Below are 22,169 nucleotides of genomic sequence, written 5' to 3'. Positions count from 1 at the left end.
AAGTGTTGCTAACTGCAATGTTGGTCAGTCTTGGGTACTCGCCAAGCAAGTAGAAAGTGAAATTGAGGAAGGAGCGAAGAGTTTTCAAGAATGACAACAGTACTTGATGACAAGATCGTTGATGGGAAGGAGTACAAGGCAGACAGCTGACCGACCATATGGGATCATGTAGTTGGGCGGATAGGGCGACCGGCGGTGAGAGTGCAGGAATAGTGGAACAGAATCATGCATGAACTTACATTTGTGTTGAGATGGAACGACAGATCGTGGGAACCGGACGTTAGATTTGTGATATAGATGGCGGAGGAAGTGGTTGACGTGCTGAGGACCAGTGCCAACGGTAACGTGCCAGAGCGAGGACCGGTATATAACAGAGCGGGCGCGGGGAGCGGTAGTGTAATGGACACAGACGCCAAGGCGGTCGAGGAGTTATTGACTTGTTCGGGACGGGCAGGATGTGTGCGAGGATTCTGCTTTTGAGAATGCGGCTAAGGCCCTGGTGAGATGGTGGTCGGAAAGTGCTGGGGCGTCATGCGGCGCACTGAGCGACTAGCTGGGCCCTGAGCAGCAGCGGGCTAAAGTAATCGCTGTTGGACTACGCAACGAACAGCGATGGACCTGGAAGGGGACCAGATCGTCGGGGTCGACAAGTACCCTGTATCACATCGTGGCATGGCGTATGGCGCTCGCCCGGCGCCATCTTGGGTGCGGCAGAAAAACAAAAGCCCGCGCGCAGCTTCGCGATAGCATCCTGGAAGTAGCCGTACACGTCTAGTGAATGGCTCCCTGGTTGCGCCTCAGGTGGAGGTGTTTGCCGGGGGCCCTGGCCGTTTCGCAGCCGATTCATGGCGGTGCAGCACAGGGAGCGTGTTTTGTCGACCACATGGAGACAGTCAAAGATACCCCCACTCAGCGCGAGTCTGCTCAAGGACTCACAGTCCCCTGCGTGCTGTAAAACCAAACATGCCGAAAGCGAGCGTAACCCCAGGCACCATACGCCTGTCAGCTCGCCGGGGTGCGGATTCGAGCATTCAGGTCGCCCTCTGCGGACGCCGCTCCATGCAGCGCTGGGTGGACGCTCGTCGCCGAACCTCAGGCGCTGTAGGTCTGCTCCCACGACAGCCTGTGTTCCGCCATCCCGGTACGTACACAGAGTTGTGCGGTTAGCCTGGGAGCGAGCCACAGACGGGGGACATCCGGGCTCCAGGACAGCCGCGCCAGTCGCCCTTGCCTGCTGAAGTCCAGATATAGCATCCACGCTGAGGTTTGGATTCTGCATCTGCATCTGCTGGTGTTTGACGACGCTCTCCCCAGAACAGAACCCATGTCTCCTCAGGTTCTGCATGGGCGAACACCTTGCGTCTCAGCAGCACGATGCACGTTGCAGTCAGCGCTGCCCGTCGATCAAACGGGTGCTGAGGCAAGGATGGGGACCGGGCGGGCATAGTGTGATCGTCACGGTCCTTGGTGGAGGACACGAGGAAGTCGGCGAGGTCCCTCTTGGCAAACGGGACCATCGTTCTTCCGGGCGACAGGTTGACCGTGCGTTTTCACGCACACCACTCACCACACTCGACCGTGGCTGAGGAGCTGATGTTTCCGCTACGCGCCGCGCCCACACCACCAACAGCGTGAGTGCAAGTCTTTGCTCTGGCGAGCAGTGGCGAGCAGGAGTTATTTCTCATTTCTCGTGTGTTCCTACAGGTCGGCCTCTTGTCGGAGAACTTTTGTCGACCCCAGCGATCATGTGCCGGCGGGCAAAAGCGAGCTGCGAGCTGCACGCCAACTTGGGTGTAGCTAGAGTGCCCACCACTCAGTGCGTGCCGTTTTTATTTGAAATCGGGCCAGTTTGGGACAGCGAGGACGTTTTGGGAATCTCGCCAACGTTCCGCCAACTGGCGCGCTAATCATCTGTCTTTACACATGATCGCTCCATTCATCATCGACGTTCGCCGATAGAGATCCTGCACCCTTTGTCCCCAATGTGGTCTCGACGGCCAACGATCGCGGCCAGAAAGCGACCATTCTCGATGCGCCAACCCGTCCGCAACGGGCTGCCCGTCCAGTCCAAGCCGAGATAGGAAACCGTTGCTTGCGCAGCCTGGGTCCATGGTACGCAGTAAGTTGACCTGGTACTGGGTACGTACTGCTCATCCACGCGCTACGCCATCGGTGGGGATAGGTATGACGGACACGCACTCTATCTGCTACCGCGTGCAGTCGTCGCCTTCCGCTTTGTGCGCTGTTGCCCATGTCGGACGCAAAAATAGAAGACGCAGCCTCAAATCTGCTCCCTGTCCTCCCACGCGATATGTGTCGGTCTCACTCAGCCAGAAACTGCCCGGGTGCCCCGAAGACCTCGCCAGGCCCTGTCGCAATGGCTGCGGCGTAGCTTGTGGCTGGAGGGAGTCTGGGGAGTTTCCGACGCTCTGGCTGCCCTGTTGCCCCGCTAGATCCAAGTCGGCATGGCGTGACCCAGTCATCAGGTCTAGAAAACGGGTCGCGAGCTTCCCGGTGTGTTGCGTTTCGTCACTGGGGCTGCACCCTTGCACCAATCCAGACACCTCGCCGTCTTCTTCGCGTTCGCGCTGGTCGTCGACACCATCGCCTGCACCCTCAACGGTCGCCACAATTTTTTTCTCACTGGTCCGGAAGTGACCAGCAGCCCTGTTCATCGTTGCCCGCCGTCGCTGTAGCGACTCAGCATGGCTGGCAGGCCTGATCCACTGAATCAAGACCCCGGCTTGCTACACTGCGTCCAAGGGAGAAAGCGATTGCGACGTGGCCAAGCATTCAGCTCTCGCATTCGGCGGGCCGTTGCTGTCGGCGGGCGCCTTCAATGGGCACTTGCCAGCCCTGTCCTTGCTCAACATCATTCCCACTGTGTACCGGAGCATGTCATCCATCGAATTTACTCAACGTCCGTGTTCCGCTGGAGCTGCTGGCAGCCATTCTGCTTGGTCGGTGAGGTCTGAATCCCTGTTATCGCTGCGACCGTGGTTCGCTGCTTTTCGCTCAGCACAGGAAAAAGCACTCTTGAGGGACCGCCATGGAGCCCTTGCTGCAGTATCCCGTCAGCTGGGACTAACGGTCGTCCCAGCAGTCCAGTTGTGGCTCATGCTGTGTCCGCTTCTAAGGTCTTGTCTTCAAGATAATGATTCAGCCATGTCTCTGGATATGCCACTGCCATGCGCAACGTTCCGTACACATCGTGACACAACTCATCGTCCTGCAGCGTTCGAACATCCTCGGGCCCGAGCAACCTCAGCAGCGTTGAGGCGATGCTGCAGGAGATTTCGACCTCAGATTGCTGCCCCCTGCACATCTGCGGCTACTTTCCGCTCCACATTACCCGCAGATTCCAATATCTCAAGGTTGCGACTCGTGGAATATTGACTGTGACTGGAGGAGCCCCTAGCATGGAATCCCCTTCACTTGACTTCTACAGAAAGCAAGATTTGCGCGGGGAGAAGGGTAGACGAAACAGATCCACGGATGAGCACAAGTCGGCAAGATTGCCCCTGCCATTTTCTGGGTACCAGATCCTCCACGACGCCATAAGTACCCACCGGCCCACGCCTACGCGCAAGAAGGGCCGCGAGGAGCCCGATGGACAGGTATCGGTTTTGGCCTTGATCATGGGAATCGGGTGTCGTGCAACAGAAGAGGTCGGCGACGTTGAGCCCTGCTGGTCACGAAGCACACGTATTGTAGCACGCTCACATCCTGTTCTTCGCGACTCCACCGACTGTGCGCCGCCTCACGACTGGGGTCAGCGAAGCAGTTCACTTCTGTGCAAGTCTCGCGACAGCTGGGCAAAGCCAAACATGACTCCGTGTCCATACAGCATTCTGGTCTTCGAACGGAAAAACTTCGCCGCGCGCCGCAACATTTGAGTTTACGGCCTGTCCCATTGTGATCTTCTGTGGCGCCTAGCAGGGAACCGCTACCTCGATCTTGCAGATCAGATTAACGAGTGATCTACACTGAGCCAATCACCTTCTGCCGGCTGTGTTAATCAGTGTGAAACTGTCCGTCTACTCGCATCAGCTGTTGCTTGCTTTTCTCCTCGAGTTGCCCCTTTTCCCAGGGCTCCCATTGGCGACGCAACCCGCCTCACTCTCGATCCCGGGCGTTGAACTGTCGTTCTACAAGTGGATGTGTGGCTCACGACATTTGACAGCGGCACACCAGCGGCCAAACCACCATACGTTCGCGCTCTGGTCGTTTCAAACAGCGCTATTCTGGGCAACAAAACGTTTCTTCTGCACCGAACGATTTACGGGGGTCGCACCTGCTCGTTGTTTCGCTCCTGTTTGATGTGGGTCAAAGTCTACCACCGACCGTACGCGCACAGTCAAAGAAGTATGTTTTCTGACTCGTCGTTGACCTCTTGCGTATGCTCTAGCGTGCACATCTTGTACATGCTTACGTGCGGCGCCAATGAAGGAAGCCGTTTAGTTGAGATCTGACCGCGCCCGAATCGGATCGGCCAGCCCCACATCCATGTACCACCAAACCCCCTTTCTGATAATCCCGCAACGAAGCGGAAAAGCAAATACGTCCACGACACGGCCCCATGGCTGTGATCCGCATCCACGAAGATGGGCATGCGCAGACATGCTGCACGCAATGCTCGACCACTGTCCCAGGGCTCTGGTGATTCAGCCCATGTTGACTCAATAACGCTGTTCCCTGCTATCAATATCGTGGATCTTATTGGTCGCTCGACATGTATTGCGCTCACCCCAAGCTCCATCCAGATTAGTTGTTGATCATGGCCGGAGTTCAAAGTCATGCCGAGACGGACATGGTGGCGTAACTCACGACCCTCGCCGACTCGTCACCGTCTTCATTAGATCCAGAGTCTGGTGTCGCAGCAATCACAAGGAGAAGCCTGCGAAAAAGCGCCTGCCACCATCTCTATTCCTCCGAATGGGGTTGTCAATATTCGGATATAGCCATCCCGTGGTTCTGCCGATAAAGTGTACTCTGGAAAGCATCGGCGATTTGAACAGGGTATTGTGACAAATACGTGGTGCACACCAAGACAAACATGCAGGAACGGCGAGAACCGTGAGTTCCGACCAAGTTGGAGATCCCACGTCATGTTTGAACGTTCTAGACCTTCACACTCTCTTGAGTTGGTTGTCTAGATCCTCAATATTGTTACCCCCAGTACGGCATTACTGCTGTACGGACCGATACTTCCTCCGCTGTTACCTTTGCTTACCCGGGAATGCAAACTATCGAATATGTGTAGAGGCGCCTGCTCCACCTCACCCGCCATCCGAACCACTGAACCTTGATCTGTCTCAAGTCCTGAGAGTTATAATCAGAACAAACTCAGTATGCAGACGGGTGCAGTAGGCGTCGCAGATATTTGGTGTGCAGCTCGGGTAACAGCATGAGCGTTTCCGCATCAGCATTTGGTTAGCGACTCATCATCTGAAGCAACGGCATGGAAATTTGATGTACTCAGCTCACTGCTGTGGCATGAGTTGCCAGCATATGGGAATGGAAGAGACGATCGATGCCGAATGGGTGGGTTGGGCCCTTGCAGCACAATGAATTCCGTCGGACCCTCAATTGCATACGTACTGCACGGTGGTAACACTTGCTTGACCCAAATTCTACCCCCCACATTCTACCGTACGTGGCGATCTTCTTCATTTGGCCATGTCAAATCAAATTGCTCCGTGGTAAAGAAGTTTCGGCGCTCCTCGGACGTTACATCAAGCTCATCTTACGGCTCCACCACACAGGCAGCTACATGGCATCGTAAATGGTGCGAAAGACACGTTCGATGCGATGTCGTTACTCGGCTAGGCCACAACATGTTTCAAGTTTGACAGCCATCAATCGGTCCGCTGTTAGATGATGTGAAATCTTCACGCAGCCGCCCTTGCGATCTCCTCCAACTCCTTCGACAGCGACGAGTCTGTCAGTGCTAATTTTTCCTTCAAACTAGCTCGATCAAGATTGTCTACCTTCGCTGTGGAAGTGGCCATGGCCAGCAGAAGGACAACTAGACAATCATCGAAAAATCAAGCAATGCTCAATGCTTGAGTGCGTACGAAATCCATCTTTCAGTGCATCAAGTACAATGGCTGACGAAACTAGAACACCACTGTGCGGACAACAAAACAACCCACAATCGAAAGTCCGAACAGGTGTGGTAGGAGAGAGACCACTACGTTCAGCACTCTGTTGTAGCTTTCGGGCCCTCAACCTGACGTCTCCTAGCCTTACTGCAACCACTCCCTCCCTGCGCCACGGTTATTTGTACACCATCCACTTGTACGACGATCGACAATCACTGCAGATTGCGCGACTCTATGCTGTGGCTGTCGCTGCTACCAGGGACTTCCTCCCTCGAGTTTTATAGAGAGCGCGATATGAGGCAACCGAATACTGGGCATCTACCTTAACGAGACAAATGCATTCGTCAAGAGACGTTGGCATCGCACGACGCAGGCCCATAGCACAAAGCGACTTGGATCCAGCTACGTTTGACCGCCCACATGCCGATTTACGACCAATTGGCAACATGCAACACCAATCTCTGACAGCATGACACGATGTCTGTGCATTATGTCTGTCGTAGCAATGCATAACAGACACATTAGCCGTTGATGATAACCGTTACCGTACCTAACAAGCGGCGCCTACCGTTGTCCCAACATCACGGTCACCACCATGGTACGGACAAGGATACGGCAAATGTCGCCGTGCTCTGACGTTGATGATTAGCGGGATAACTATAGTGCCATGAACGCACAGAACTCCATTTTCAAACGTGGAGTAACGCGAACGGGTATTTCCCACGAGCCTTGCGCAATGCCCCTAAAGCTCCAACCGCGAAAACGTGCTGGCCTGAAGAGTGCACAAACATACGGGAGGTGCCAGCTTTGGCAGGGATCTCAACCTGGCGGACAATGAAACACCCATTCATCTCCCAACGCCCCACTAGATCTTACACGCTGCCCTGCGCAACATCCAACATCCTCGGACTCTCGCTAGCCGCTTGCCCTTGTCTTCGACCTCGCCTACCAAAACTCGTCGACCTACCATTTGCGTTCAGCTGCAGCTGCACATCTGTAGCTACCTAGCGTAGCAGGTGGCCGACGGCCATCGCCTCCCAGGTGCATTGTTCTTCGTGTCTTCGCGATGCCTAGCAGAAGCAAACACGAACCCGAGCCCTTGCTCTCGGGACAACGCCAATAAGCCACAAAATTCTGTCTGACATCCTGTTCCTTCCTGGTGTGACATTGAGGGCACACGCGATGTACGACAGGACGCGCCCGTGGCCGTTGCCGTGGCCGTGGGGTTTGAGGCCATGTCTCAGGCTCCGTCAGCATTGAACACCCTCCGTTCGCGATTACCTCATGTCTTAGTAAAGTCCGTCGCCAACGACCAAGGCCGTGCCGCCTCATGTTTCCCAAGCACCATTGTCTGAATGAGGCGCGGGTTGGGGCGAATGCAATGATGATAGTGTCTGACACGAGGCGGCCAGAAACACTGGTTAGGCGGGGTACACCTGCAAGCAAGCGAGCACCCGAAACCACGAGGTAGGAAAGCCGTTGACGTTACGCTAACGCACTATTAATAGCCGGTATTCAACCATAGCATATTGCTGTACGACTTTCTCGAAGCCCTTGTGGAAAGTGCTACATTGGCCCTCCGATGACGCTCTCGTCACATATGTTATTGTATAATGGACGCCGCGGCCCAGCGCTACGGCGAGTGAAATTAAATGACAACAAATACTGAGTGTCCGAGGAACGAAGAGTTTCCGAAATTCAATTGCCCTTGCGCAGTGTAGCCGTCGGTCGGAACAGCAAGTACATGGACTCGACCCACGCGCAGGTACCACCTCTCCAACCATGATGTTGTGGGATGTGAGGCTTTGCGCCGGTGAAGTGGTCGCGCGAGGCAACCCTGTCAGCGCCGGTAAGCACATCACGATAAAGCGAACGGCATTCTTTTAGTCACGGTGAAAGATATCTAGCCAAAAAGGCTGCTTATGTGCCAGGGTTAGACGAACTTCTCACGACCCCAGACAAGAAATTGCGAACAAGGCTGAACGTTTGGGCACCGAGGCATCATCTGTATTTTCTAGCTTGTGAAAGCTAATTGGCTCCCAACAACGAGGTAAGCTAGCCAACGGTCGAATTTCCATGGAGCGGTAATGTGTAAACACGCGTGCGGCATGCACTCCTCACACCACTTTCTTGACAACACCCTGGTTCCGGTTCTCCCGCTACCTTCAGCTTGACCCGCACCCCCTTCGAGTCGTGTGTATGCAGTCTATCAACCTGTTCGGGCGACTGTTGACGAAGTCCGGGTCAAATGTGGAGAGCTGGATGCTCGGCGGCCCCGTTGCGTACATGAACCTGCTTTCCTGCACGCTCGACACAAATGCATCTGTTCGTCAACACACTCGCCCAAACCACTTCGACTCGCAGTAAAGCGCTGCCTACTGATCACCCGCTTTTCCCTACCGGGATGCGGCGCGTAACATGACTCGGACCACGCCCATCATAAACCTACTTGATCCTGACCCAAATATTGGATCTGCATTCAAGAGTTTGCGCAAGACGATCAACGCTCTTGGAAACAATCGGTCTGGATTCTGCCTTGCTGCCTGCGAGATGACCTGGCTTCGGCCGTAACATGTGGCGCAAGTGCGAGGATCACTGCCGTGTTTGTGTGGCGCTGAACGGTCCGATGCGATTGATAAACCATCCAGTGTGACTTGCAGTGCATAACGTGCACAACGTGCACAACTCCACATGACCAGCACATGAACAACGGTGATCGACGGTATCGATAGCGTAGAGTTGCAACTCTTGGTGTTTGTTGTAACCTCATATTCTTGGCGTGAAGATGGGCATATGGCGGGTCGGATTTACGACGCGGTCATTTACTGTTGACCTTGTGTTCTTGGCGGTGAAGATAGTCATATGGCGAGTCAAATATAGGAGGAGTACGAAGCGGTGGTGATGATCCGGCGCGAGGCGGGTGTGGCGGTCTGGGATGAAAATGAGGCGAGATGAAGACTGAGGTCGGGGTGGTGATTCGAGGATTTATTCTGCTTTGCGAAATGGGCTATAGGGGAGTGTATCAATCTTGTCGATACGTACGAGTACGATTGAATACGCAATGATTTGCACATGCCTTCTTCTGAGCCTTGGGATCTGCACAGTGACTTGTGTATGCAATGAGATACGAGAAAGGATGCAGCGACACGTTTTTGAACACTCAGCTTATTGGTGCCTTTATTGTATCCTAGATCGGCGAAGGTGGAGAGCAAGTATTTGCTTTTTTACCTCTAATTTTGAGTTAGAACAGATCAAGTCGATCAGCTTTCACTCAGCAAATGCATGGCTCATCATTGTCCAGTGATTCCGGGCGACCCGGTAGTGATTGTGATAATCCTGCAGCGACGTGTTCCGGCTGGTAAGAGTTTCACGATGATTGATGTTCAGAGATGTCAAACGTTGAGTGAAGATTTGAACGAATTGGGAGGCGAGGCGTATCTATTTGTATACAGTTCTCCTTCCGGGATGCATGCTCATAAGAGATGTGGAGCACAGTAAAGCATGACGACAGTGTTGTGGTGTTCTCATGATCTCGCGGATTTGGAGAAATCCCGAAGTGTCAGAACAATGCAAAGTTTTAGCAATTTTTTGATTCAAAATACGCGTTCTGTGACCTTTATGATTATCTACTGTGCTCTACTTCCTACTTCCTTTGCATTTTGCTATCATAATCTCGTCGAGACTTTGAGAAGTGCATCTTAATACGCGAGAACTGGATATTAAATGATAGTTTGCTTTAGAACAAGATGGCGTCCATTGCCTGTTCAAAGAGTATGATTTTGATACAAATTCTAAGCATTGCAGGCCTAACCTTTATGAAAACGTGAGTTTGATCTATGCTTGCACTGCTCAGTTCTCATCTGCTGTTTGAGTGCATTGAAGCGATGAAAACTCCATTGGCGAAGCAAGAACAAGATTTAGGCGATCAAATAAATACACCGAGTAGTGGTTGTGAGAGCTATTTCACTAATACCATCGAGACGCGAGTAAAGTATATCCGTGTTCCAGTGCCGTTTGGTCGGTCGGAGTTGCACTGCGGGACAGTTAAATTGACTCTCATGCAGACGAATACTGCTTCCCACATCGAATCTGTGCTGGGTGATAACTACAATACGACATGTCAATTCTGATCTGTGAGGGCATGGGCGAGCGTATGATGTTGATAGTAGTGTTTGATATTGACACATTTATACGTGACGTATTAGGTCGCACATGAATTAAGTCATTGTCGAATTGCGCGCTTTATCATTGTACTATTTCTTTAGTTGTCGATGTCTTTACTAATTTCTCCATCATTTGTGATGTATATCTCCTGTGCGCTAGAAATTCGTTATTGGCTAATTGGAGTGTGGTTCTTACTTCGTTATGTCTGTAGGTGTGTAAAACGAAACCCCTTTCGACCGCAGGAGATTGTATATGAAATGGACTGACTGAAATCGCAAACGCAGTAGTCGTATCTGAAAAGAAGACAAAGTGCAAAAGGAAGCAACTAATGACTACAGCAGTCTTCGTCATATCGACAAGTTGTGAAGGATGAAAAGTTGTATTGAGCGAAGCTTGAGTGAGTTGGCAGAGCATACTAACAGGGAGCTCTTATATTCGATTTTTTTTCACGGCGTGAGAGGCAATTCATTCACAATGAGACTTGAGACCTGCCGCATAGCAAGAAAATGTGTAGCTTTACAACAGGAACATGTATTGCTGTTCCTAATACTAAATGATGCTGAGTCTTCAACTCCCACTCCTGCATCTGCTAGATATTTCAATCTTGCCAACCGACAAGCAAAACACTCATCCCAACCTATCTATCAAACCTCCAAAACCTGCACCAGCGCCAACCCCAGCAACTTATCCAGCTGCACTAACGCCCTCAACGGCGAGACCCGAACCTGACCACCCATATCCAACGTCCACGCATATCTCGAATGCATCGCAAGCTCCGCGTCGAAAGGCGAGTGCGCCCGATCAGCTCTTCGCCCTCGCAGCTCCCACTAGCACAGATTTTCGGTCTCTTGCGCCATGCGGTTTAGTCCCTGCAGGAATATCCACTTGTTGACGATGGAGGCGTGGTGCTCGCCGCTGACATCACGTGTCTTCTTTTGCGATGCGCGCTTCGGCTCGGTCGGCTCGAGTTTGGAGGTCATGGGCTAGGTATGAGCATTTGGCGATGAGCTCACCGTGGCGTTCCCAGGCGAATGTGCGCATCGTGTCTTTGTTGGTTGGTCGTTGGGGCAATTTGAGCTTTGCAGTAAGCCAGAGAAGGATAGGTGAGTGCCATGTAATGTTCAAGCGCGCTGATGAAAGTTAAAAAATGTTGTGATGTGGTTGATGTGACGAGCACGATCACAAGCGTGTTGTATCACTTCGCATTGTCACGACTGAGACATGTCATAGACGATCTCACTAATAAGTCTACGCAATCCGTATATCGTCGTCTTTTGTTAGCAAAAGGGTGCGTATTCCATAGCTAAGGGAGCTCAATCAACTACCCCATATTTCCTGCGGTAACTGAATGCAAGTTCCTGTCTCGGCTGCTTCATAATAATGGCCCACTGCAGCCTTCGCACTAATACGAGTTTCGTCGGCACAACCGTGAAGCGTTTCCTCAAAGAACGATTTGCTGTGTGGGCAGTGTTCGACTAGCTCGGGCTTCTTGCACATTCGTTGCAAGAGGATGAGCTTATCTCCACCGAGAGAATAGTTATCTGAGAGGTCTGCGGCGGAGTGATCAACGGGCTAACGGCCTGATGCGAGGCGTGCATGCTCGTATGTCATTAGACATGACCTGGCGTGTTTCATTAGGTCAATAGGCGCGACAGGAGCTCGAAGATGAGATGGGAATGCCGCCGCTGGTATATACATTCCTTTTCTTGCATCTGTTCGAGCGTACTCATACGCGCGACTTTCTGCACTCTTGATGCTCGCTTCTGTCCCATGCCTCGCGATCGCTCCTTGCCGTTCAACCTCAGCCACTGCTCGCTGGTCCCTTTCATCTTTGGCTAGCTTGGCGCGCTTTGCGTTGCTCTCCTTCTCTTTCGATATAGCTCCTTGTTGCTTCTTCAGATGGACGACCTGCCGGCGATGGTTATGTAACGTCTGATGATACTCTTGACGTCGCGCGTCATATGCATCAACTCCGTTGATGCGGTAATTGTCAAGCACGTCTGCAACTTCGTTGATTTTCTCCTGGTATAAGGCAAGGTGCTGTTGTACGCGTTCGAGTCTATCACAAGTCCAACCTGGCTGACTACTGTTGAATGATGTTTGAGTAAAGCTTTGCGACGCGTCTTCCCATGTCACAACAGATCGCGGTTTAGCGTGACGCGCTAGGGAAATAAAGACGTTGTGGAACAGCACGCAATCGTCACGAACATTATCCTGAATCCTTCTTCACGCGCACGCTCAACAGCCAAGAGCTATGGCTCTGACTTATGAATCCTCTCGCGTAGGCGCATGACGGCGCGACAAGATATGGAGCGCCTAAACCCCGCAAGCATTCACACTTTTCAATTAGACATGGGGCACCCGGAGGTGTACGAACACCTGTACTACTATAACGCATTCGCTCAGACTGTAGCGCTGGAGGATCTCCATCATCTATCTAACATGCGGGACACCGCGCTGTGGCAGAAGTTCAGCCAAGTTCCTATCATGGCTCAAAGCTTAACTGGAAGTTCGTGCCGGGCAAACATCTCCGGCAATCTGAAATTGGATTCATTTTACACATTCGCTCTTGCTGATATTGTCTTCACGCGAGAGCAAGTCCACGTGCATCACAGCACTGGATCAATTGCCGGCATATCTCCGTCGCCCTCGAGGAGGATGGAGAACAGGATTTCGCTTAGCAAGAAATTGTCACAGCCTAGGATCGCGTACTGTTTGGCACCATTCCACGAGACTTGCCCATCTATAGGGATGCTAGTTGCAGAGGAGCGTATAGATGCCACCTACCTCCAGCTGCAACCTCATACTTCTGCAACACTCACCTCGCAGTAATACTCCAGCGCGTACAGAGATAAGAGCTACTCCACGAGGAAGAGAAATACAAACTAGAGCCGTTGCGGGACAATCATTGGCACCTACCAAAGGATCGATTGCTTCTTGAACATCTTTAACGACTCGATAATCTGGCGAGAACAGGAAATCAACTTCCGTTAGTGGATGTTGAGGTTGTAACACTCTGGGCTTGGACTCTGTCAATCTTTTCGGTCTGTGTTTTGGCATATGGATCAAACAAACCAATTATGTCAGGCAACGGTCTATACACCGGAGAGACTGTAGAATCCGTGCCAAGCTGCAATCCGCTTTACCGAAATAAATCCAGTTCAGTCTATACGGCACACCTATCGCCACCAGGCGTCGGATTTCTGATCGAGTCTGGTGGATTACCTTAGAGCTGCGTATATATCCAGGCTCTCCTAAGGTTAGGAAAAGTACACCTTCAAAGACTATAAGTTTAGGCCGTGTAGGTGTAGAGCGCGCACGAATTTTGCTGTTGCCGGTGTCACTGTCCGATGTAGCAGTAGTGCGACTGTTGATAAGTCTTACGAGGAGGGTCAAGGCAGGTGGGAAGTGCAAGTTGACGCCAGGATCACGCCATATGTATGTTGCGAAGTACCATGCCGGATTTGTGTTCGATCCGGTCGGGTATGTACGAAGTGTCCGAGGTATATGTTACGATAGCTCACCTGGCCAGCAACAACGTCGGAGTGGTGTAACACGGTACATCTCGAAGGAATGCGAGATATCGGCGAGTATTGATCGAATTGTGGAAGCGTCCAACAAAGCGTGATCTCGTGTTGCGCGTGATTTCGATGCTTTGCATCGCTCTTTTCACTTTCAGTAGTGTTATACGAGTTGTGTTCCATGTCAAGTCTCTGATTCTCTTGCTTCTTACATATTTAATTTTCGCCATCACCTCATACGCGATTAGAATGCATGATTAACTACGTAGAGTTTTACCTCAGGTAGCGCTTGATCTTTCAACTCTGTACAGCATCTCTGCATCTCACAACACATAAAACTTGCCATTATTGGCAGCTCGAAAGGTCGGTCACGTCCACGTGATATGACTCTGTATCATCATCGCTACTGCCGTTTGCGAGGCCGACTAACTTACCGCGTTCGCGCAGCAACTAGAGCATACGCGTTTGCGTCAGCGCAACACCACAGCCACGAAGCCTCACCTCGCAGGTTCTATTGAAATTCAACGGCTCTTTGATTTCTTCCAGATTCTTTACTCTTTCTGGACTATCCTTAGATTCTCTACGCGTTCCAATCGACCGTTTATGACGGCGACCCCAGAAGAGAATAAAGCGACAGTTTCCAGCGCCCTCAAGGCCATGTCAAGCAACTCTGTCCTCAGCGAGCGACTAGACGCACTCCTACGTAGCGCGCAAGAAGCGAACAAACTCAACTCTGGCGATGCGCCTCCAGCAAAACATGAGTTTGCGGCCCCGAAGACCAACGCCGAGGTAGGCAATCGCGAACTGCCTGCGAAATAACATTGCTAACGAGCAAGCTTCCTGGTCGTGATTCACCCCAATGCGATGCTCCGGAGACACCCAAGCCATATTTGGCGGCGATTGCGACTGGCTCGCCTCTGAGTCGCAACCACACCCGAGAGACTTCGAACATGTCGACGGTGAAGAGCCCGGACACTCCATCACGCCGTCTTAATCCATCTGCCTCTACCTACACTCCACCACAAAGTCAAGGGCCAGCCATATCCGCGACTCCAATCGCTCCCGCTACTGCCGACGCGATTAGGCTCCAGAAAGCTTACTACGAGGCGCAGCTCCAAAAGGCCTACCGAGACGGATTGATGCAGGGTAACTATGTCGGCACCGAGAACGGCTTCAGGCAAGGCTACGAGCAAGGCCGCAAGATTGGTGTGCAGGAAGGCACAAAGCATGGGTACTTGCAGGGTCGTCTCGCGGGCTATGCTGAGGGTCAAGGTCAAGGGAGTGCCAAGGATATCAAAGAAGAGTCTGGATACATGGGCAAGGGCAGCGGCTTTTAGTGAGAGGCGTTGTGCTGTTGAGGAGCATGGAATTGTGAAGCAATTCGAAAAAAGGTTGATGAAGATTAATGGCAGGAGCATCGAGCTCATTCGGCCTTTTCTATTCTCTGGCTATCACTCGAGCCCCAGGAAGAGCGCGGAGACCGGTTCTGCGAATCACTGCTTGACCGCACGGAAACGGTCTTTTCCTCTACATTCAGTAACATCTTTTCTTCTCTCCTGGCCAGATAAGCTTGAGCTCCATAGCCTACAACAAGGACCAATGATAGGAGTGCTAGGAACACCAAAGATTTTCGCGAATGTTGCTGCATCAGAAGTCAGTCGCGAACTCACTAAATTAAACGATAGAACAACAACATACCAGTTGTCCACAAGCCTTCTGTCGCCACCCCACCGCTTGCTCACTGCGATTTGGTTTCACAAGATACGGCGATACCTCGCAGATAGCAAGTTCCCGCGTGCATTTCAGCGTTGCATCGTGGTGCTCGCCCATTGTCCCAGTGGCAGGTGCTTCGCCGAACAGCGTTACTGTGAAGAGTCAAGTATACCGCCGACACAGCGCTCCCAAACAAGGCAATGACGGCAGAGATACACGCAACACAGCGCAGTGACTTCAATTTCCTCGACACGGAAAGCTGATGATAGTCCTGCTCAACCACGTCAGCATTCATCATACCCATCAGCTCGATTACAACATACCTTCCCAACACCTCTCCACCTCTGCCTCTCTTCAAAAAATGCTCTGACAACACCCATTACACCAGCACCAATCCCACATCCCGCAGCTACCCAAACAGCAACCTCACACTCTCCGCCCAATCTCAAATTCACCACATGCTTCTCCGGCTTCCCGCTCCCCGCCATCCCGAGTATATCAACCCAGACATATCCGTCCAGCGGAAGACTCTTGGCAAGCAGCAGCACTGCGAAAACGCACTTGTATATCGCAACACCGGAGAGAACCGTAAGAAGAGTCGAAGAGAGGGCGATTACGCCGCGGAGAAAAGAGGGTGTTGAAACGATCATATTGAATTGCAAGTTCTACTCACTTTACGCAAAAGAGGCAGCACATCTTACATACCTAAATCTCCCCCCAGGACCCGAGTATAACACAGAGTACCACGCCGTGCGCCAAGACCCATGCTCACCACGCGTGCACTCGCTGCGCCTCTTTTAGGTTTGGGAGGGCCTGTGCGCGGGCCAATCAGCACTTGCTCAGTTTCTGACTGTTTCTGACGCTGGGGCCGGATTGGGGCGTGGGCTGACGTACATCTGGGGTGCGCACTGCGATGCGAGGGTCGCTAGTTGGGATTAGTGGAGGAAGAATGGCACGACGTCGGGGTTTGGTTTGGGGGACTGAGCCGCTGAGGCGGGGAAGGCGCACTTTTGGAATCGCCGATGGGGCGATGTGTAAGGCGCTTTTTCTTTGGAAACGTGGTGATCTTCGAGATGTAGGCCGGTGGCGCAGTTTTTGAGCATCAGTCGGTCACGTGCAGTGTCCTTCACACCAACACTCTTCGTCGCCTTTGTACTCTGCAACGCACAGCAGTGCAATATGTGCAGAAACAAAATGGGAAATACGCCTTGCATCGAATCTGCAATGCCATCTTAGATGAGTTCATTTGCGCACTGGGGGCCTTCTACGCAGGTCCCTTAGCACGAATACTGTCCAACGTCAGACATGCACTGGTACCGAGCGACTCGTTAGCGCGGACCTGGAGACAAATGGCGAGTCGATGGGTTTTGTCCAGAACAATTAGAATCGAGCCCTGGGCATGCCCTTGTCACGCTAAATGGCGCTAGCAATCCGTTTCATGGAGGTGACCTGGAAGATTAAAACTCTTGATTTCGCATTCGCTACCATCGTGGACGTGGATAGCCTCTTCTCCTACGCCTCGCATCCCTCGCTAAATCCTACATATCCTACACATACACGTCTCCGAATTTCATCGGTCACCAGTCATCATTCCTGTCGTCGTCGTACCTCTGCTCATCTCTGCCATCGTCGTATGCCTGATCCATGCGCCCGCCAAAAGCCGCGACGTCGTTCTCCGCATCGTCCCACTTGTTCTCAATGTCCTGCGGAATGTCCTCGACCTCCTGCACCTTCTCGCCGGTCCATCGCGCGGCGTTCTCTGGGAAGTCTTCGACGTCGTTGACGGCATTGTCGAAGCCGTTTTCGACGCGGTCGTCGAAGTTCTCGACGCGCCCGACCTGCTCGCCGGTCCAGTTGGCGGCGTTTTCGGGCAAGTTGGAGATGTCGTTGCCGAATTCGTCGACGCGGTTTTCCATTTGGTACTTGTCGCGCTCGAAGTCATCCTCTAGATTGTGTGGTTAGGGGGGTATGTCAAAAGTGCGATGCAGACACATACTGATGTTTTCACCCTCGTGCATTAGTAGCGCACCGCCAGCAACACCGGCCACACCAGCAGCTGCGTACTTCCATCCATTGCCACCCTGCTTCTTCTGTTCTTCTTGCTGCTGGTAGTTGTTGGTTGGATTGTAGGCGCCTTGGTTGTAGGCGCCCTGGTTGCTGTATCCGCCCTGGCCGTATCCGTAACCACCTTGGGGGCCGCCATAGCTGCCTTGCTGCTGTGCATAGCCTGGCCCAGGGTAGTTGAAGGTGCGCTCGCCGTTTTGCTGGTTGACGAATAGCCAGCGGTTCTCGCGACCGTCCCACTCAGCATACCATGGCGGTGACACTGGAGGTGGGCCCTGTGAAGCGCCTGCCATTGGCGGGCCGCCTTGTTGCTGACTTGACTGTCCTGACTTCCCCTTGAACTCATGGACCAATTCACTCAGGAAACCCATCTTTGGAAATGTGTGAGTGATGAAGAAGCTAGAAGAAGGAGTTTGTTTAATAGCAGATGATGAGGCTGACGACAGCGGGGTGAGGTGAGGTATTTATCGCCGCGACGACTGGCCACTGCGTCCTCATCAAACGCATCTCTCCAGCATTTCCAAATCGCTCACTAATTTAGCCACAGCTGGATCGGTCCGGATCGTACGGGCGCATTCAGCTCGGCCATTCGCGACTGAGGCGGTGTTGGTGTGGCGCGCTCTGGCCCATCGAAACGGCGTCATCTCCGCGATGACCTGGCATCTTCAAACCGCCTAAGCATCACTCAATGCAAACACTTGGAATTTCATGGGCCAGGAAGAGCTGCGACGTGCATATTGATGCATTCTCCGACCCCGCAAAGAGGCATCGGTGACGCGGCTGACTTCGAGAAGAGAGTGCGCAAGCTTCGGCCAAGCAAAGCTTAGACCCAGTTGGTGGATCTTCGCTCCGAGAGCAGAGCCTTCCCCCTCAACCTCAAACACCACATCATGCACGGTGCTGAGGCGCAGCATGCGGCGCAGCAGCAACGCACTCGCCAACACGATCGGAGACCGTAGCAAGCCTGGAATGTCAGAGAGCAATGGAAACGACACGGTGGAGGATGTTGGCGATGACATCAATTCCGGCCCTTTCCCCTGATCTAACAAAAACACCTCTTCGGCAGATCTCTTTGCTGGGAGCCATCGTGCTTCCGGCTCATCCGCACCCTGGACTATGGAGCATGCTGGACAACGTTTGAGATCGCAAGCCTCGTCTCACATCTTTCATCTGCAGTCTTTATCTCCATCACCTCATTCTCATCTGCTCATATTTCATTTTCGCACAGCCTTTTCAAAGTCTCTACCTTGTCGTATCTTTTGCGTTCACTCTATCTTCTTAAGCCGGCCATCATGGAGCCTGAGTGTGTTCGATGAGCCACTGTGATCGTTACCTCTCCCTAATAGTGCAGTGAGGAGGTACACACAGTTCTGTTGACTATTCGGAGCCCTTTGTCCGGGCAGCAAATGCCTCCAGGCTGTATCTTTGGGAGTCCTGTGTTCGCTCAAAATGCTCCCGGGCCATCGCCATGATCAGCTGTCTGTTTTGCCAGAACGTCGTCAATTCTGGACCTGTCACCTGAGCCTCTGATAAGCACATGACCATTATGAAAGCAGCATCTGTATCCTTCAGAAAGCATAAGTAGCACACTCTTCCTGTTCAATTGCCGTATCCAAGCTATCTTCAAAAGCTCTACGTATATACCATTCACAATTCTTTTCCTCCATGAACGCTTTCTTTTCTGGATCACTATTCTGTTTGACGGCCGTTGAGGTAAAGGCGAAAGGCCGTCATGTGACTGGCGCGTCGCGTGGCTGTTTGTTACTGCCTAGTTGGCATGGAGATGATTTTGCTTGCGCAAAGCCCGCAAGCTACACAACCCGCACGAATTTGCACCTCCATCACAGCACATATCGCGCACAATAGCTCTCCAGATATGAGCCTCTTACCAAGTGAGACGGTCGCTACGCCGCTGGTGCGCATTCTCAACCAGCGCACCGGCCGTGAGAACGCGGCAAACGATGACATCTGTCTTGACGGAGTCTTCGATAAATACAGCGTAAGTACACTTCTCTGTACATCTCAGCGTTCGATCTCCTTTGTCATCGCTCCACCACAACGGCGTCTCATTCTTTTTCTATTGGATTTACTTCAACCGGAGCAGAGAATGCAGGATGTCACGTTTGCGCACTTCGAGCAAGACCCGGAGACGCACATGCTCCACTTCCACCTGGAGTCTCACGACCGCTGCGACGTCAAGCTCAAGCCGCGCTTGTGGGACCAGGGCGCCTACTTCAAGTCCAGGCTGCTCACAGAGGGTGCGCTTCGACTCATCCCACACTTCCTGCCTATCACATTCAGATCAGGTACGGCTCCGAAGCGCCAATTGTCACCGTCCACGGCCAGTGCTACGAGCCCAAGACCGCAGAAGAGATGGGTCCAGGATGCTGAGTCACCAGAACCTAGGATTACCTTTGAGATGATCGAACAAGTCCGCGCCGCGCGACAAGATCAAGCCAACGAGTCTGCTCAAGAGGTCGGCTTTGGTCAAGGACACTTCGAGATGCTTGATGAGGATAAGCTGGCCGAGCTAGACGGTTTCGACATCGATCAGGACCGTCGCGCATCTCTCCCGAGACCAAATCAACATTATGATCACGGCACCTTCACACCCCGCGCTCACCACCGACTTCCAGCGAGCGTCACACATGACACCTGGACGACAGACTGTGAGGAGGCAAGTCAACGCTACATCAATGCACATTATAATGGTGTCATGCCAACTACCAAATCTTCGCTCCAGTCCTTGCGACGTATCACACACCAGGAGATGATCAGAGGGAAGTACGGGATGGATGCTCTCAAACCTTGCACTCGCTGCGTTGAAGATGAAGTGGTCTGTCGGGTCTATCATAGCGACTGCTACGAGTGGGTATTTGATGGAATGTCGTCGCAGTATCGACTTGGTTGGTCCTGCGTAAAATGCAGAGGGCGGAATGTTAGCGGGCATGGAGGATGTGATTCGTACCACGTTGCTTGATTCTCAGCGAGTTGCAAGTTCACTATGGAGCCCGGAGGTATCGAAGTTGTAGCATAGGAGCAGTTACGCTAGGTATTACGAATGCCGAAACACGTCAAGCAACCCTCCGTGACTGCAAGACGGGTCAGTATTCAATGAGGGTAGTCGGCACATTACGACAAACCTTTGACGGCTCCTCATGTCCATACCAACTAACCCCTCGCCCTGTTTGATAGACCACATCCTTCCAGCTCATGCCAGACATTCCCGAACAAAGCACCACTTGGAGAAACCGACAAATACACGCAAACCAACATCACCATCTAGCATATAACCCACACCATCACACTCTTTTCCCGCCCACACCAACCATCCAAAATGTCTCGCTACAGCACCCGCGCCCACGACCGCGCCCGCTTCGACACCGCCATGCGCACAATGACACAGCACATCCGCGCCTCCACACTCCAATACCACCACCTTCGCGACACGCTCGAGAGGCACACAGACCACCGCCGCCGCACCGACATGCCATATCGCGACCTAATGCAGCGCTACGAGCCCATCATGCACGGAATTGCCGACCTTATCCGAGATGCGCAGGATGCTGTCAGGCGTGCGGAGGATGCGTGGGCGCAGGGCCGGGGGGCGAGGTATTATGAGGAGGTGGAGAGGGCGGGGAGGAGGGTTGGGAGGGCGGATGGGGCGTTGGAGGGGGTGGTGGAGGCGTTGGGGTATAGGTAGATGGGGAAGGGGAGGGTGGAGGTCATACATGCATCTGCGCGAATTCAACGGTGATGAATCGTACCATAGATGAAATGAAGGTTGGTGGTGTCCCGCAAGCTTCGGGTTCAACGTGTGTATTTTGCAGAGAATGTTTTCGGATATGTCTTGTTGATGTTGCCGCTGGCGTTGCGCTAGTTGCAGTGAAGAGCTGGGGAATATGCATAGTTGCGGATCGTGTTGTCGTTCTCCTCATCGTCTGGCTACCTCTTCACAGCCGCTGACTGTTTGAAGCTTAGCAATCTCATTTCTGAGAGGTTGATCCGAGCTCGCTTCGGTAGATCTTGCGTTAGATACAACCGATCAGTTCTATTGAATGAGTTCTGTCGGAACAAGGGCCAACAAACTTCTGATATTCGTCAATAAGAGTCCGTAGGATTGTGATTGCGTCCATGGGGTTCTCTGGTACTTGGGGCCATTCGGTGATCTGACTGAGCTCAGCGTGCAGACCGCTGAGCTATGTAGAGAGGAGGTTTCAATACAGGCGGCCTTGATCCTCCATGATCACATCACGGGATGAGAGTAGTCTTTGTTCGGTATTGGGAAGATCTCAACTAATTCAGCAAAGGTGCTGATGATTGCAGCTGTTTCATCCGATGGCTTCGGGACTTTGCATAAATTCTCTCGCAGCGGTAAGACATCATTCTAGGCTTCTGCAAGTTGCTCTTTTGTCGCTGCTAGGCTGAGAATTGATGGTTTTGTGGTCGTGTTGCTGAAAATGTTTAATGCATTGGTTGTTACTGTCCAACGTGCAATCGCTCTAGAAAGACGCCCGCCCGCCTCGTCGTATTCCCTTCTCGCCATTCTCATCGTTCAATCTGTGGGTCTTGCCAGAAGAGCCCGTTATTATCTTAGCAGGCG

General features: G+C 52.5%; 12 protein-coding genes across 12 annotated transcripts; 6 read left to right on the top strand and 6 right to left on the bottom strand.

Moving 5' to 3' along the window:
• Nucleotides 1-488: 488 nt before the first annotated feature.
• Nucleotides 489-847, bottom strand: SNOG_13397 (hypothetical protein; the record flags this gene model as incomplete). The annotated part of the gene is made up of 2 exons (XM_001803557.1): nucleotides 489-553; nucleotides 619-847. 2 exons carry the CDS (start codon nucleotides 845-847, stop codon nucleotides 489-491), a joined length of 294 nt encoding a protein of 97 aa, XP_001803609.1.
• Nucleotides 848-963: 116 nt separating this feature from the next.
• Nucleotides 964-1,586, top strand: SNOG_13396 (hypothetical protein; the record flags this gene model as incomplete). The annotated part of the gene is made up of 2 exons (XM_001803556.1): nucleotides 964-1,141; nucleotides 1,246-1,586. The coding sequence occupies 2 exons, from the start codon at nucleotides 964-966 to the stop codon at nucleotides 1,584-1,586; spliced, it is 519 nt and encodes a 172-aa protein (XP_001803608.1).
• Nucleotides 1,587-1,917: 331 nt separating this feature from the next.
• On the bottom strand, nucleotides 1,918-2,675 carry SNOG_13395 (hypothetical protein; the record flags this gene model as incomplete). Its single annotated transcript, XM_001803555.1, has 2 exons — nucleotides 1,918-2,101; nucleotides 2,212-2,675. 2 exons carry the CDS (start codon nucleotides 2,673-2,675, stop codon nucleotides 1,918-1,920), a joined length of 648 nt encoding a protein of 215 aa, XP_001803607.1.
• Nucleotides 2,676-3,165: 490 nt separating this feature from the next.
• Nucleotides 3,166-3,896, top strand: SNOG_13394 (hypothetical protein; the record flags this gene model as incomplete). The annotated part of the gene is made up of 2 exons (XM_001803554.1): nucleotides 3,166-3,197; nucleotides 3,236-3,896. The coding sequence occupies 2 exons, from the start codon at nucleotides 3,166-3,168 to the stop codon at nucleotides 3,894-3,896; spliced, it is 693 nt and encodes a 230-aa protein (XP_001803606.1).
• A 1,914-nt stretch (nucleotides 3,897-5,810) lies between these two features.
• SNOG_20145 (hypothetical protein) lies at nucleotides 5,811-6,468 on the top strand. The gene is made up of 2 exons (XM_001803553.1): nucleotides 5,811-6,073; nucleotides 6,124-6,468. The coding sequence occupies exons 1-2, from the start codon at nucleotides 6,062-6,064 to the stop codon at nucleotides 6,214-6,216; spliced, it is 105 nt and encodes a 34-aa protein (XP_001803605.1). The 5' UTR covers nucleotides 5,811-6,061; the 3' UTR covers nucleotides 6,217-6,468.
• A 4,627-nt stretch (nucleotides 6,469-11,095) lies between these two features.
• On the bottom strand, nucleotides 11,096-11,248 carry SNOG_20144 (hypothetical protein; the record flags this gene model as incomplete). Its single annotated transcript, XM_001803552.1, has 1 exon — nucleotides 11,096-11,248. The coding sequence occupies one exon, from the start codon at nucleotides 11,246-11,248 to the stop codon at nucleotides 11,096-11,098; it is 153 nt and encodes a 50-aa protein (XP_001803604.1).
• A 3,198-nt stretch (nucleotides 11,249-14,446) lies between these two features.
• Nucleotides 14,447-15,126, top strand: SNOG_13393 (hypothetical protein; the record flags this gene model as incomplete). The annotated part of the gene is made up of 2 exons (XM_001803551.1): nucleotides 14,447-14,578; nucleotides 14,881-15,126. The coding sequence occupies 2 exons, from the start codon at nucleotides 14,447-14,449 to the stop codon at nucleotides 15,124-15,126; spliced, it is 378 nt and encodes a 125-aa protein (XP_001803603.1).
• Nucleotides 15,127-15,212: 86 nt separating this feature from the next.
• Nucleotides 15,213-16,152, bottom strand: SNOG_13392 (hypothetical protein; the record flags this gene model as incomplete). The annotated part of the gene is made up of 3 exons (XM_001803550.1): nucleotides 15,213-15,431; nucleotides 15,488-15,654; nucleotides 15,933-16,152. 3 exons carry the CDS (start codon nucleotides 16,150-16,152, stop codon nucleotides 15,213-15,215), a joined length of 606 nt encoding a protein of 201 aa, XP_001803602.1.
• Nucleotides 16,153-16,437: 285 nt separating this feature from the next.
• On the bottom strand, nucleotides 16,438-16,990 carry SNOG_13391 (hypothetical protein; the record flags this gene model as incomplete). Its single annotated transcript, XM_001803549.1, has 2 exons — nucleotides 16,438-16,659; nucleotides 16,952-16,990. 2 exons carry the CDS (start codon nucleotides 16,988-16,990, stop codon nucleotides 16,438-16,440), a joined length of 261 nt encoding a protein of 86 aa, XP_001803601.1.
• An 89-nt stretch (nucleotides 16,991-17,079) lies between these two features.
• SNOG_13390 (hypothetical protein) lies at nucleotides 17,080-17,965 on the bottom strand (the record flags this gene model as incomplete). The annotated part of the gene is made up of 2 exons (XM_001803548.1): nucleotides 17,499-17,965; nucleotides 17,080-17,447 (listed from the first exon to the last, which is right to left on the bottom strand). The coding sequence occupies exons 1-2, from the start codon at nucleotides 17,935-17,937 to the stop codon at nucleotides 17,080-17,082; spliced, it is 807 nt and encodes a 268-aa protein (XP_001803600.1). The 5' UTR covers nucleotides 17,938-17,965.
• Nucleotides 17,966-19,343: 1,378 nt separating this feature from the next.
• SNOG_13389 (hypothetical protein) lies at nucleotides 19,344-20,546 on the top strand (the record flags this gene model as incomplete). Its single annotated transcript, XM_001803547.1, has 2 exons — nucleotides 19,344-19,565; nucleotides 19,671-20,546. The coding sequence occupies 2 exons, from the start codon at nucleotides 19,344-19,346 to the stop codon at nucleotides 20,544-20,546; spliced, it is 1,098 nt and encodes a 365-aa protein (XP_001803599.1).
• A 357-nt stretch (nucleotides 20,547-20,903) lies between these two features.
• On the top strand, nucleotides 20,904-21,269 carry SNOG_13388 (hypothetical protein; the record flags this gene model as incomplete). The annotated part of the gene is made up of 1 exon (XM_001803546.1): nucleotides 20,904-21,269. One exon carries the CDS (start codon nucleotides 20,904-20,906, stop codon nucleotides 21,267-21,269), a length of 366 nt encoding a protein of 121 aa, XP_001803598.1.
• Between the last annotated feature and the right edge of the window lie 900 nt (nucleotides 21,270-22,169).

Source organism: Parastagonospora nodorum (assembly GCF_000146915.1).
Source record: "Parastagonospora nodorum SN15 chromosome Unknown scaffold_26, whole genome shotgun sequence".
Lineage (NCBI taxonomy): Eukaryota > Fungi > Ascomycota > Dothideomycetes > Pleosporales > Phaeosphaeriaceae > Parastagonospora > Parastagonospora nodorum.
Note: the sequence above shows the minus strand (reverse complement) of the source record. Positions and strands in the feature narration are given on the sequence as shown.